Source organism: Nuphar pumila, chromosome 14 (genome assembly GCF_984573655.1).
Source record: "Nuphar pumila chromosome 14, dmNupPumi1.hap1.1, whole genome shotgun sequence".
In the NCBI taxonomy this organism is placed as follows: domain Eukaryota; kingdom Viridiplantae; phylum Streptophyta; class Magnoliopsida; order Nymphaeales; family Nymphaeaceae; genus Nuphar; species Nuphar pumila.
Window position 1 is genome coordinate 9,684,454 of NC_143262.1, and position 14,925 is coordinate 9,699,378.

General features: G+C 37.3%; 1 protein-coding gene across 1 annotated transcript; it reads right to left on the bottom strand.

Moving 5' to 3' along the window:
• Positions 1 to 9,341: 9,341 nt before the first annotated feature.
• On the bottom strand, positions 9,342 to 11,426 carry LOC149816306 (uncharacterized). The gene is made up of 2 exons (XM_089986806.1): positions 11,300 to 11,426; positions 9,342 to 9,989 (listed from the first exon to the last, which is right to left on the bottom strand). Exons 1-2 carry the CDS (start codon positions 11,420 to 11,422, stop codon positions 9,606 to 9,608), a joined length of 507 nt encoding a protein of 168 aa, XP_089842932.1. The 5' UTR covers positions 11,423 to 11,426; the 3' UTR covers positions 9,342 to 9,605.
• Between the last annotated feature and the right edge of the window lie 3,499 nt (positions 11,427 to 14,925).

Sequence of the window (14,925 nt, forward strand, 5' to 3'; positions counted from 1 at the left end):
CACGTGTTTTTGATTGCTGTATGTCTATGGCTGCAGAATTTCTTTTCAAGTTCAGGTGTCTCCGTTTGTCTTGTTGCATATTAGGATATTTTCTTATGCTTAAGCAAGCTTAGGGAACAATAATGATGTAGATTCTTAGTGTATGCTGCTCAGCAATTTGTGTTCTTGTCATACTTTTAGGTGCACAGGATGATTTTAGTAGAAACAGTGGAAGTTGTACCAATGAGTGCTTCAAATTAGAATGGATTTTGATGCAAAGACTCTTGAAAGAAATGCTTTGGGTAAAGGGAATATAAAAACATAAGAATGCTATGGAAATAGTTAGAGAGCATCTCTAATCGTACTAAGCATCTTGTCTTCATACTTCATAGTAGAAAAAGTGATGCTTTTTGTATTTGAAGAAAGAAAGCTGTATATTAAACTAAAAAGCAGTACATGGGAATGGAAAATAATATGGAACAGAAATGAATAATAACCCGACAAGGCATCAGCCAAGGAATGTGTCCATTACAAAACTCTCTCTGTGCTCATGGAGTGAGGTTGGTTATTCACATTTCCACCTTGGATTCCATTCCTGCAAACAAATGAGCCCCCATTTGTCTGGTGCATGAATCCGACTTGTAAGCCTTTACTACAACTCTGAGAATCATCTGAATATGATGGTACATAACTTCATAAAGAGCAGATTCTGGCTTTGGATAATCACGTGTTGCATTCTGTCCAAATCTGCCATTACAGGATTTTAAGCCCACCAAATCCAAACTGTGCCTCATCTCCAGCTTCTAGAGGAGATTTTTGAAGCCAGCAGAGGGTCTTGCAAGAAACATTTCTTCTGGCCAAGGCCATTAGGCATGCTTTCCAAGCTAAATGGAAAATGATTAAATCACATATAAACTTGTCTTATGGACATTTTGCAGTGTATTAAATGATTAAATCACATATAAACTTGGCATATGGACATTTTGCAGTGATGCTCCATTGCATAGAAAGAAATTATAAAAATTAAAAGGTTACGTTGAAAAAGCCAAAGATAGGGGTTCTCGAGCGAGGCATCTGGAGACAAGTGGAGATTAACTTTTTCTTTTATATTTGCATGTGGTTAGTAAATGAAAATGGGTTTTCCATTGGATATTCTTATGGACTTGTATCCTTTTGGAATGTGCATTTGTTTGGAATTTTACTAGAAGCCTTTCCAACAAAATAGTTTGCCATGGTCGATGAAGTATAGGTTAGCAACCTTCCATGCACTATTTTTGTTTTTTCTTCTTTATTTTGTTTCTTTTCTTCTTTATTAATTTTGCTCAATTCACTTGTCTTTAAAAGTTGGACTATAATTACTTTATTTTTTTGGTGCGTGAATCATATAAAGTTGCATTTAACATTTTGTATGTTGTGCTTAATTTACTAGCTAGCTAATGCACGTGGTTGTTTTCATATGATTAAGATTCTTGTCCTTGTAATATGAACATTAGATGGAATGACAACTAGTATAGAAATGTTCACTTTCAGCAATCTCCTTAAGTGTATTCTTTTTGTGATATTTCCTTGTTTGTTGCTTAATATTTTTTTATCACCTTGTCGTCATTTCAAGATGACACAAAAGCCTTGGGTACTTTTTTGCAATTTGGGTCATGTGAAAATTTCTTATTAAACACATACAGTGTTTTGATATGATAGGGGGCAAGGCACATTTACTTCCTCATGAGATTGTACAAGTGAAAATAAGGTCTTAGAATCTTACAACATAGTCAATAAATCAAATTTTCTGTATCCTTTTCAGAGGTACGTCAAAGAAGTACCAATGACATCATTTCCTCAAGCATCTCCTTTTAGGTTTCCAAAGGATCTAATTGTAATTGTGGTGTCTTTTAATAGGAGATAGAGATTAACGAGGCAAGTAAAGGCTTTGACATGTAATGTGACATGCTTATTGTGGTATTGTGTTATGCATTCCATCTTTTAGTAATTACATGCAGAAATTAAGGCCTTATTTCCCAGCCAATTATAATATATTTAATCTGCGATGATACATGCTATTTTCATAAACTAAAACTTGCCATTTATTTGGTATTTCTAATAGCATTCCTCATGTTAATATGATGTGTTTAGTAGCCTGCTGTGTTTGATCCAAAAAAGGTTGACAATTGTTCCGCTTTAAGGTCTTATGGTCGGGCAGAACCAATGGGACATTGGACAGGACACTATCTTGGACATAATTTATACATTAGCTTGTCAGTGATGTCCTTGTCACCTTGGACATAGATATTTAAGATACCAAACATTGCCTTCAAGTAGCTCATGCACCCGAGAAGATGTGTGATTGTGTATATCACAATTCTGTTATCGACCAAATATTATCAACAGTGTTGAAGCAATTTGGGAATTCTAGGACCTCTACATCATTGTCTTTAGAGGGTGCTCAAGGCTCATTTTGCGTGGCAACATTTTTCTTTTTTGTGACATTCGCATCTACATCTGTTATTGGTTATTATCATGCTATTATTTAATATGGTTACTACTAAAGTAATTATTATGTTTCTTTTTTAGTTTAATTGTTAGTTCAGGTGCTTTTCTAATATTGGCTTATTCTTTTCTAGTAAAGACTCTTCACAATCATTCATCTCAAAAAGATGTTTTTTAGATGGTCCATTCCCCTTATCAGTTCTGTTGGAAGTCTCAATGGTGTGATTGTTCTAGTTGCCATTGTCAAAACTTAAAATGCACTATATATTTCTCCATTTCCCAGCACTTTTTCCTTGAATCAAAGGAAAAATCTTTTTTCTGAGTTAATTGCCGTTACCTTATTAATACTCCAGAACGTCACTTGTTTTCTGTGCTTTGAGTTTGTTACATTTCTTTAGCCATAGGTACTTCTATTCTGTGACCTAGCCGGAGCTATGATGCTGTGATTTACATTGCTTACCTGGATCCCATATTTCATCTGCTGCTTGTTTCATGGTGCATAAGCAATGTTACTTGGTGATTGATATAGGATCATCTTTTTCAACTCAAAGGTTTCTCGTGCCTTAGTTTGAGGCAGTAACATTCCATCATGGCTTTACTTAGGTTCAAAGTGTAACAGTCAGATGGCTTAAGCCATCAGGCTGTATATTGACTTCTCTCTCTCTCTCTCTCGGTGAAGATGTCCAGTTATTAAGTGTTACGGGGTATCTGGCCTGCTGTCTGCATGGTTCTGTAGATGCTATGTTTATCTAATATTGAAAGTCTCCTCCGCTTTGTAGGAGTGATATTTTTCTACTCTACCAGCATGTTTGCATTGCCTTGTGATTCTTGGATTTTTTCAAGATCTTGTGATTGTAGATCACAATCACAACACTTATAGAGTAGAAAAATATCACTCTGCTTTCTAGGAGTGATAGTACTCTATGAGCATGTTTGCAATGCTCTTTGATTCTTGGATTTTTTCAAGATCTTGTGACTGTAAAACACAATTGCAACATTTTCGCAAGGTCAGTGAAACATGAGAATGTACAAGTTGTGATTGTTGCTGCCTTGAATCTTGTGAAAGATGGCCAAAAGACTGACGACCTTGTGACCAACAATTACAGCACAGTTTGAACTTTCTCAGCTGTGATTTTTCATCCCACTTGTGTCTACCACAAAATGTCCCCTACTTTCCGGGCCATGGAACTTCATTCTTCTTTGCAATCATGCCTGATCATATCTGCTGTCAACACACATCCCTCTGCCATATTTTGTCTGCATTGTTATGTTCAACTAGGAAAAGCAGATATTCTACTCGTGTTTGGGGTTTGTTGATGTATTTGTTGATCTGGTAAAGGGTTTCTTTCCATAGCATGGTTCCTGCGTGCAAGAGATCTTGTTCGATCCATTTGTTGACTGTTGCAGTGGTGGTGGTCATGGTACACATGAATAGCTGTGATAGATAAAGTGCAGGTCATTGTGGTATTTGTGGTAAGCATGGTGATGGTCGTGTCCGTCATGAAAGCCTCCGAGATAAAGCAAAAAACTGAATCTGGTATTTGTGATAAGTAGGGATCAAGGTCCCACATACACATATGTGCCTGGTGTGAACTGTAGGGCTTGCAGTAACAGAAATTTGGTTTGTCATGTCCAAAACCAAAATTTGAACTTCTATAGTATGTTGCCAATGTTTTTATTTTTCTCTTTCTAAATATATGCGTTCAGATAAATGTGGCAATGGCCTTTTTTGGTGTAAAACTAAGTGCATCTTTCTATGTTCTCTTGTTTATGTGTTTGTGCAAATCATTCTGCGAATGCCAATTTTGTCGGATCACCTTGATGAGCTTAGTATGTCTTGTGCGGTTGCCTTGGTCAAGTGAACAAAATTTCAATTCTTTTGATGAATGAGTAGAATTGTTATTGTTGTAATATGTTTGTCATTTTTATATGCTAGTGCAGGAGAAATTATCATATCCAGATAGAGACGAGCATACATATTTGATAACAGAGTTCAACATACTTGAGTTTTGCCGTAGTTGAGATGAGCATACATATTTGACGCTCATTTCATCAGTATCTGGTATGTGGTGAGGTAGGGTTGCAAATAAAAATCAAGGGTATGTTTGACTGATCTTTTCAAAAATGAAAAGGAATCACATGATTGGAATCTCATGTACTCAAATTCTTATATCACATGATTGAGTACTACATGATGTGGAATCTCATATAATTCCAAATCTCATGTTTGTCAGTGGGAGGAAAGGAATTCCATTTACATCCCATTTGGAAGGAGGTGGAGCTCGCTGGCACTGATTTCCGGTGAGCCCCACTCCACCTCAGTTCACCTGTTAAACCAGGTGGGAGGGGAGAGGAGTGGAGGTCATGGTTGGCGAGCTCCAACCCTCGGTGAAAAAAAAAAGTATAAGCCAGGTGCCGCCCTTTATGTCCCAATAGTGAGGAGGTGGAACTTGCTGATGATGATTTCCAGCAAAGCTTCACCTTGCCAACAATAGACAGGAAAAGAGGGTCTGCCACTTTTCATCCAACAGGGACCAGGCGGAGCTTGTTGGTGGTGATTTTCGAAAAGCTTCACCCTGCCTTGTGGTTGGTAAGCTCCATCTTCCCATCAAAAGAAAAAGGGCTCTTTGGGGGGAGGGATGCCCCTTTCATCCTCAACAGGGAGGAGGTGGAAGGTTGCTGGCCGTGATTTCCTGCGAGCTCCACCTTCCATGAATCTTTTGCCAGCCATCAAGGGTGGCGCAAAGCAATGGTGGTTCCAGGCATCCTAAAAACAAAAATAATACAAAAGGGTATACCTGTTCTGTGTCTGGGCGACTGATTTAACACAAAAGGTTAATCCAAGAGTTTTTTCTCCTGTGAGCTTCACAGTTAGGTCAGACACACAGGGGTTCTATCCCCTTCCATGTTCGAGAGGAGAGAGAATAAAAACTTCCTAGTCGTGGGGTGATTTACGACGTGCTTTTGCAGGCCAACGGGTCATCCAATGTGATTTCAATTTGTATGATTCAAAATCATACACAAACCTCTTGGATTTCGATTCTCACGGGGTTGGAGAGAAATGGAATCAAATATGATTCTGTTTCTCATGGCTGACAGATATTTTTGTTTGGTTACTGGCTCAAATGCGATTCGGAATCTCATTAGAATGAGAATTCAAATCTCATGAGGCTCAAATATAAACATACCATAAGTGATGATTTAAAATGCAGCGTTTGACAAGTTTTTGGGGGTGCAAATAAAATAGTAAGATGCTGACAGTATCATTACTAGTAAACAGTAGCCCACCCGGGTTGTCCAAGTGGTGAGGTGTTGTAACTTTGTCACCCATGATTGATTTCTTTAGAGATCAGACTGGTGGATGTTTTTTGCGGGCAAGGGTGCTTGGGTTTTCCATATAGGAGGGGAGACTCACTAAGTGACCTTTGTTTTTTAGGCATGGTTGGCAAAACTCCGTTTTTAATAAAACTTTGAAAAAAAAACAATTGAAAGTCTGTCTTTTTCAAAAAATCGGCAAGAAAATGCATTCTTTTGAGAGAAGTGTTTAGGACATGAAAACCTATTGTTAATCAAAAATGCTTTTCAAAAAATCTCAATTATGGGTCCTATTGAATAGTATCTTGAGTTTGAATCAAAGTTGCCTGAGTAAGCAGAAGCAGAAAACAATGCAATACGTTAAGCACAAAGTGATAATTTTTAAAATTTATAAGTTAGAAGCAAAGTAACACTTTCAAAGCGAAACCGGAATAAAAAAGGAACCAATACAAGAACTGAATAGGAATTGAACAAGAAATAAATAAAAACTAAAATAAAATTTATTATTCTTATATTTCATGATTATTAGTAAAAAATTTATTTTTTTGTTAAAATCTAATAGTCGTTACCAATTTAGAGAAAGCACATGGGAAGTGAGTGAAAATGTGAGAGGAAGTACATGAAAAAATTTAAAGAAACGTGAGAAGCATATAGGAAGCTTGAACAATGCTTATGAAAAATAGAGAATCATGAGGGAATCAAAATTCTCATGAAGTTTCAGGGAAGAGTAGCGTATTTCTTGGAAGTGTGCTTCCCACTTGCTTAAGAAGCTTTCGATAACTCTGGTTTGAATCATAATGATTATTGAATCTAAATATCATTATTCTTATATCCTAACTTGTTTCTCATATATATGTCTGTTTTTTTACTCTGTTTTATAAAATTAAAAGCGAATTAAGCCAAAAAGATAGGTACATTAGGGTGAAGAGTCCATTTCTGTCAGTCAAATCTTTTACATGTAAAGGTGTATCTAGGCCCTATGTTTAATTGCTAAGAGATGGTCTTCAGTTTACAGTTTATGAAATCACTATTGAGCTGTCATCCTTCATTGATTGCGTAGCCTAGTGGCAACATCCCATGTTTCATGAGTGGTAAATAGTAGCTCTCCGGTGGGATATCTTAAGGATAGTGCCTGTATAGCTCATTCTCAAGACTAACATCCATAGTTACCAGAAGCCCCTCCCTATGGGGGGAAGCACATCCTAAGGATGGGAAGCATCAAACTTGTGTGCTTCCCACTTGCTTTCCCCCCCCCCCCCCCCCACCTCTTTGTTTGTGTTTTTTATGTTATTATTATTTTGCTTGTTCCTCGCTTCCCCTTCACATTACCTTTTTTGCTTCTCACACGCTTTCATAATTGCTTCCAAAATGAATCTCACTTTACGCTTCATACTAGTTTTTTACACTCATTTCCCCGCTACTGCTTCACGCATAGTTTCCGGTATTCATTTCACTTGGTAACTATGTTATACCACTATACTAGACTTGGGAAGGGAAGCCTCATAAAGCAGGCACATACTAATAGGATAGAGATGGGAAGTGAGCCTTGGCAATTAATGATACAACAATGAGCAGGAAATGCTTGTGGGAAAGCAAAAATTCCAAACCACTAAGAACATTGAGAAAACCAAAGAGGTGTCTAGCTAGAATGATTAAGCACATCTTGGTTATATGGATTTCAGCTGAAGTCATTATCTTGGTCATGTAGATCAGAAAATGTTTCAGACATAAAAGCAGTAGCTCGGGTGATGCTTCACAAATTGAGTGATTCTAAGTGCTAAAGACTGACACCAGAAAAGTGGTTCATTGTTTCCTTCTGCAAAAGGAAACAGAAATATAACCATAAAAAATAACCAGAGAAGCGGCAGCATTGCCTTGAGATTTAATTCAACAAACAGTTGTAGGTAGTTTGAGCAATTTGGCCTAAGAAGGAAAGTGAAAATTTCCAACCAGGGATTGGAGAGAATTTTTTCATGTATTTGAAATATAGAAATGAGCAGACCAGGAAAAGAAAAAGTCAAAACACCCGAAAATTGGCATCATATGCTTAACAGAAAACCAAGGTATATTCAGGGAACCAAATACAAGTACAATTTTTTTCTTTCGGAATATCTGAATAGACCAAATTTGATCTTCAAATTGGCAGCATATCAATATTTTCAATAGAGGCTAAGCATATAATGAGAACAGTAGCATATTAGGTGAACGGGTATCACTGGCAAATGATGTAAAAAAAAAGAGTTGGAAAGTAGAATCAAAGAATAGGAATGAGAACAATACTATATTAGATGAAAATGCATCACTGGAAAATGATGTAGAAAAACGAGAGTTAGAAAACATGGAAAGGATCTGGAGGAAAAATGTTTCAAACAGAACAGAGACCCTTTTCTTCTGAAAGAGGAAAACGCAGTAAGGAGCAATAGCAATAGAGAATTCATTCTGTTCCTTCAAAATAACACCAAAATTTTCAAAGCGATCCCAGAAATTTGACCTTCACTCCAACCTACTGAAAGAAGGCAGGAGATGACAACTGAAGCTAGGAAGGAAACTTGAAAATATTATAAGTGAGCTAATTGGCATATATAGAGATAGGGGGCTACAACAAATGCTGTATAAGGAAATTGACCTACAAGCATTAGAAAAAAAGTAATTAACATAAGGCGGCCTGTTGGCTCACAAATAACAAAACAAAACTAAATAGTAATCCTTCAATAAAGGAAACATTATGATTTTGCTTTACGTTATTGACATGAAGGCCATCCCAAGCTTGAAGGCATCATGTTCATCATCATTCTATGATTTTTTTTTTTTTTGGAATTCGCTAAACGTTTTTAGCAATTATGCACAAGCCAGAACAACATAGTAATCTCTCTATGTTGGTTTCAGTTTGTGACCAGCACAGATTCAAGGCATCATCTTCATCATCAAGTTTATGATATATTGAGCACTTGCTAGCATTTTCTCACAACTAAAAAAATGCAGTCATCCTTTCACAAGGTTAACTAAGAACAGATGTTTTTTACCCACCAATACATAAGTGAAAAACCCAACAGTCATGATCAGAGGAGATGCAAGATAAAATCCATACAGAATTACTTATGAAAAACAAGATATCAACTTTAATCCTATTACTATAACTGAAAGAATGCATAAGAAGGTTGGATGAAATGAAAGGAAGTGTAGAAGTCATGGGAACAAGTAAAAGCAGATGGAAATGAATGAAAATTGGATACCCAACTCCATGTGATTTTTTAATATTTCACGAAACAAAGGCAACAACTTGTAACAGAGCCACATCACTCCACTGACAAGGGTCAAATGTGTAACCATATGGAGTATCAAATGCATAAAAATTAACTATTTAAAATAAGGAGCAGGAAATGTTGATAAGCACATGTAGAAAATGATGCTGCATGTGTAGGTATATATCAATGAAATACATATGCATTACTCACTAATATGGAATAACAGTGCCATTAGAAACTATATGCAATTGCATGTCAAGTCAGAAGTAAAATGCAAACCATTCATGAGATGCCTCATGAAGAGAACCATGAAATTAGCATAAAATAGAAACACAAATACTATTCAATGAAAATGATACACAGAAAAGAGAGAACGGTTTGGCTTAAATCTAGTGCTTTGAGGGTTGACAAAGCTGTGCTTATCTAAGGAGGATTCACAAATCAACCTAAGATGTACGGTTGAAGATAAAGAAAATGTGAATCCCCATGGAATTCATCAGCAGAAAATGTTCAGGTCCAAATGAAGTTACAGCAAGAATGAGCAAAGAACATATCCCAGACATACACTGAATCTGAAGCGTATTACATTTGTTTCCAAGAGGGCACATAACTCCAAGGGAACTTTTTTTTCTCAGCTTCTGGAGTACCATCCTTCGCTTTCTCCTTTTCGAGCTTAAAGCCATCTCCCTTATCACTATCGAGCCAATGAGTCTTCGCCTCTTGCTCGTTAACAATACTCGATTTTGACTGCTTATTACTCATTTGCCTCTCCTCTTCAAGCAAACCAATTGGATATAAATTTGAAGGAAGAGATAGTGGTCGTTTAAGGGTCACATATGCCTTCTTGTAGTCAGGTTTCGCATACACGAGACCACCCCTTTTCTTCTTCTTGCCTTCCATGTTAAGAGTGCGCACATTGTCAACTTCAAATCCATATAGACCCTCAAGCACTCTCTTTATTTCAATCTACAGATACAAATAGACAAAGCAAAACTTGATGAATAGAACAGAACATAAAACTGCTCTGATTATATGAAAAAATCAAGCAGTAATCCCAAAAAAATAAAACTAACTTATGTCATGGGAATACTGGCATTCCATTGAGGGAATGGGGATTGTGCTGCCCCCTTTTTTTCGTTAGGACCCCCCAAAAATCATAGTTTTAGGTGTTTTATGCTAGATCTGAACCGTTAGATGTGCTTATAATTGTTTATTCAATAGAAAACATATTTTTTATTAAGCATCTTTATGCTTATATGTGTATTTTAAAGAGGTAAAAAAATCAATGGTTGACTTGATATTGCATTAAAATTTGATGATAAAATATTCACATTTTTACATCAAATCAATTCAAAACAAAGCTTGCTTCTTAATAAATAAGCAATGATAAAACACATCTAACGGTTCAGATCTAACATAAAACACCTAAAACTATGATTTTTGGAAGGTCCTAACATGACCTATCGGAAAAAGGGCAGCACAATCCCCATTCTCCATTCCATAAATCCACATATGACGTAGGTAATACGAGCAAATTGTTAAGCAAGCACAACCATAACTTTCCCGACCAGAGCGCAAAGAAACAGGTTTTACTTCCTCAAGATTTTTTCATTTCTCGATCTTTGATGTACACGCGTAATCGTCCATTTTTCAAATTAATGGCACTTTACATGGGGATGGCTAGAGCAAATAGGCCTAACCACCACAATTGCGGACAACCGCATTGGAGATGGGAACTGGTAACACCTAGGTGTATGGCAAACTCAAATGCACTGCAATGCATGAGATGTCAATATACAGGGAAAACATTTATATGACACCAACAATCGATACCAAGGCCACGAGCATATCAATATCAACACCACCACCAATGAAACGAATACGTGTATATATTTGAGAGACATGATCAATGTATATGCGCACATATACAGATAAAAGGGTAACTTAAATCAACAAATATCACCAACAAAAGCAACATAAACAAACAAGAAGCAAGCAATTGATGAAAGCAAATAACCAAACGATATCCATATAATGCTTTCAACTCGAAGGGCACAGGAAATGAAAATCAACTGTGACTTTTCTTTATTCTAATTTAAAAAACACCCATATCGTGAAAAACAGAAATGGCTAGCAAAAAAATCACGAAGTTGGTTACAGTCCAAAGGAAGTTCTCTCCCCAACGAATGCAGTAACAGAAAAAATCAAACCCGAAATCATAAAAAGCAGCACAAAAAGGGATGAAAGGACACTCAATCAAGAGAGAGAGAGAGAACCTTGGAAGCAGATGGGATAGTTTTGATGGCGATTTCCTTTATGTTATCCAGTTTTGAGGGCATGAGAAGCTTTACTGGAAGATTGGTGAAGTGGATCAATCTTCTCCCCAACCTGCCCGCCATCCTCTCTCTCTCTCTCTCTCTCTGGAGTGTGCTTGAAGAAGAGAGGAAGAAGATGGGTGGAATGGCTAGCCGTCCTGGGTTAGGGTCACGGCTCATTTGAGTAGGGGTGTCAATAGGTCGGGTTTGACCCGAACTCAACCCGTACCAAACCCTGTAGGGTCTGGGTTTGCCGGTTGTGTGATAAACAAGGAGGTTCATTTAGAATTTGGATCAGACCTAAGGGTTCCGATTAGCATATGGAGCTGAGTATGGCTTGATAAATTTTATACCAGACCCTGGTCTGACCAGGGTTCCAATTAAGACCAATGATTTTTCAATATGAAGAATATAAAAAAATTATTTTACTGGGTATGGATTGGGTCTGGTTCATGTAATCCTTGTATGACTCGGGTATGGGTTTCTTATTGCAGACCCAAATACGAATCCAGTACCATCAGCTCAAAGTCAAATCCGAGTTCAAACCCACCTGGGTCTGAACCATGTCCAACCCATTGACACTCCTATCATTGATGCCTGTTGTCACCCGGTGGGATCTTTCCGACCCGGTTGGTTTCGGAACTGGATCTGAACTTGACGTGCTGGAACCAGATTCACGCTCAGATTCAGATACATAAACGAACCAGAATGCTGAAAAATCTCAACTCCTCTTTTTTTTGTCCTTATCTTGGCTTATAAACCAGACCCAGGTCCATATATTGCTCTTATCAAGTGGGTCTCATGATTAACTAATTGAATTTATATTAACACAAAATCTGCCTGTTATTGCTAGGGATGGCAGAGTGTGTGTGTGTGGAGACCTTGTTCCCTCGCATCTGCCCCGATCCACTGCCATCCCTAGTTATTGCATTCAATTTGGGTTGAATTCATGCTGTCCTTATCAATGTTGTCAGTACGACCACCCATTCAGCTATTTCGGCCATACCAATATTCAAGTAAATTGTTTTCTATCCATAAAAAAAAATATTATGTGTCAATCATACATGTTAAAACTATTAAAGTAATATTAAATTTTATTTTTTAACATTTATTAAAAAAAAAGCCAAGTCAGGAGTGAAGCTTATCGGATTTCTGTCAATATGATGTGTATCAGTCGATACAATCCGATACCCATCAATACTGATAACATTGATCCTGATTGTCAGGGACTATTTTCACATTGTTGAACGTCTAAAAGGCCTTTCCCTTCTCTCATCACCAGTAGTCCATCAAGCTTCTTTCTCTACTAAATCAAACATATTGTTGGACGTCTAAAAGTCCTGTCACCTTTGAGAAAGTCTGAACAAGCTAAAATAGAATGTGGTATATGGGAGCACGGATTTGCTAGCACAGTTCAAACTTCCCTTAACTGGATAGAGCTGTTGGAACCGGTCCTTTGATTCATGTCCCCATCCTTCTTCCACTAAGCAGATATAGTCAGATAAACCATCTGAATTCAACATGTAGAATAATGTGAAGCAGATCAGGTCATGCTGAACATGAGCGTTTTTGCTTATGCCGACATTGTGGCCGTCGGTTTGCATTTTGGATGAATGCCATGCGGTTTTGTTGACTTTTGAGCTTTTTAAAATGCAAATCGGATGGCCACGATGTCGGCACGAGCAAAAACGCTCATGTTCAGCATGACCTGATCAGATTCCTGTAGAATGAGTTTTTTTTTTTTTTGTAATTTTCACAAAACACCTAAAATTTTATCAATAATAAAAAATACACATAAGTTTTTTATATTGTTAAAAACATATCTAAATTTATATTTTTTTTTTCAGAAATCCAAAGGAAGCCCCCCCCATCTCCCACCACACATTGGCTGCCTCGGAAGCAGATCAGGTCATGCTGAACATGAGCGTTTTTGCTCATGCTAACACCGTGGCCATCCGATTTGCATTTTAAAAAGCTCAAAAGTCAACAAAACTACATGACATTCATCCAAAATGCAAACAGACGGCCACGATGTCGGCATGAGCAAAAACGCTTATGTTCAGCATGACATGATCTGCTTCCGGCTGCCTCTGGTTTGTAAAACCCTTGAGGATCAGGGAGTACACCTAGCTTCAACCTTACGGCAAGGGATGCCACCTTGAGTTTCAAACTTGTGCCGTCCGTCAACTTGGTGATATTCACAAGTCGCCCCTACCAGATGAGTGGAGCTAAATTTATGTTGGATTAATAAAAAACACACTTCATTTAACCTGAATTGTTCATTAAACTAGGTTAAGTTAATGGTATAAAGCTTTTTTTTAAAGGTGGGGTTAGGCATACCCCTACCAGTTATACAACGATACCATTGGGATTCGAACTTGCAACCTCGTCCCAACACAAGGTGACATTCACTGGCTGCTCCTACCAAACAAGCGGTTGGTGAGTTAATGGTATAAAGTTACTGGTTTCTGTCATTTTCAATTTATTTTTTTGGTCTAAAGTTACTGATTTACCCGCAAAATAATATTTAACAAAAAATTCAAAAACACCCCTAAGTTTCGTAATAATATAAACATTTCTAACTTTTGATAATTACTACATACATACATTCAACGGCAACTTGGACGGAAGTGGACCGTAGCTGTTTTTTTACTAACCATGACAAAACTCAAGTGTGTTTTTAATAATATTGAAAAAATAGGATTGTTTTTTGAAAATCTCCCTTTTTGTTTTTTATATTCTAGGAATCCTTAAACTAAGATACCACATATCAGATTTAGATTTACTCATTTTACTTTTTTCAATTCTTTTATTTATTTTTTATGATGAGGAGCCCTCGCCAAACCGAGCGAAAAAACCTATTTAGCACACGTTTTAGCACCAAATGGGTTTAGCACCGACCCATTACTCCAAACCTACCTAAGAACATAGCAAATCATAAAACGGCTTGCTTTTTATTTATCATTAAAATGTATTGATATTTTGACAATCATCGTCCTCATGCCACAAAAGATTGGTTCAGCTTATGGAAAAGAGTGAAAGTTTGAAGAAGAGAGAAAAAGTAATTGATAAAATATTCAAGGTTGTATTTTCAGATTTTGTGATAAAGTAATGTCAAAACTGTGGTGGGTTTTTTTTAATATAGTTGGGGATCTTCAAGTGAGCAAGGTCAAATCGACTTGAGATTAACCACAACAAAGTCTAGATGCATTTTTGAATTATGCACAGGTGTTTGAAATATGCCCCAGTAAAGAGAGAGAGAGAGAGAGAGAGAGAGAGAGAGAGAGAGAGAGAGACTTAAAATTTGTTTTTGTTTTTTCAATAAAGAAGAATTCCCAATTTGACTTCATACACTTCACAACTGCAAGATCTAATATTCAAAGAGGATCAAAACCGTCAAAGTTCCTTTCTTTTTTTATGTGCTTTGTTGACACAAAACTTCTTCCCTAGGGATGGCAATGGACCTGGTGGGGGGGGGGGGGGGGGGCAAGGTCTCCACCCCTGCCCCGTCTCAAAATCTGGACCTCCATCCCCACACGGGTTTGGATTTTAACCTCCGCCTCCATCCCTGTTTCATATTCTCCGTC

What these genes read in the sequence shown, in the direction of transcription:
- LOC149816306 (XM_089986806.1), bottom strand. Translation starts at nt 11,422, where the DNA reads ATGGCGGGCAGGTTGGGGAGAAGATTGATCCACTTCACCAATCTTCCA. An exon ending in CTATCCCATCTGCTTCCAAG is followed by an intron (nt 9,990 to 11,299) that starts GTTCTCTCTCTC and finishes TTGTATCTGTAG; the next exon opens with ATTGAAATAAAGAGAGTGCT.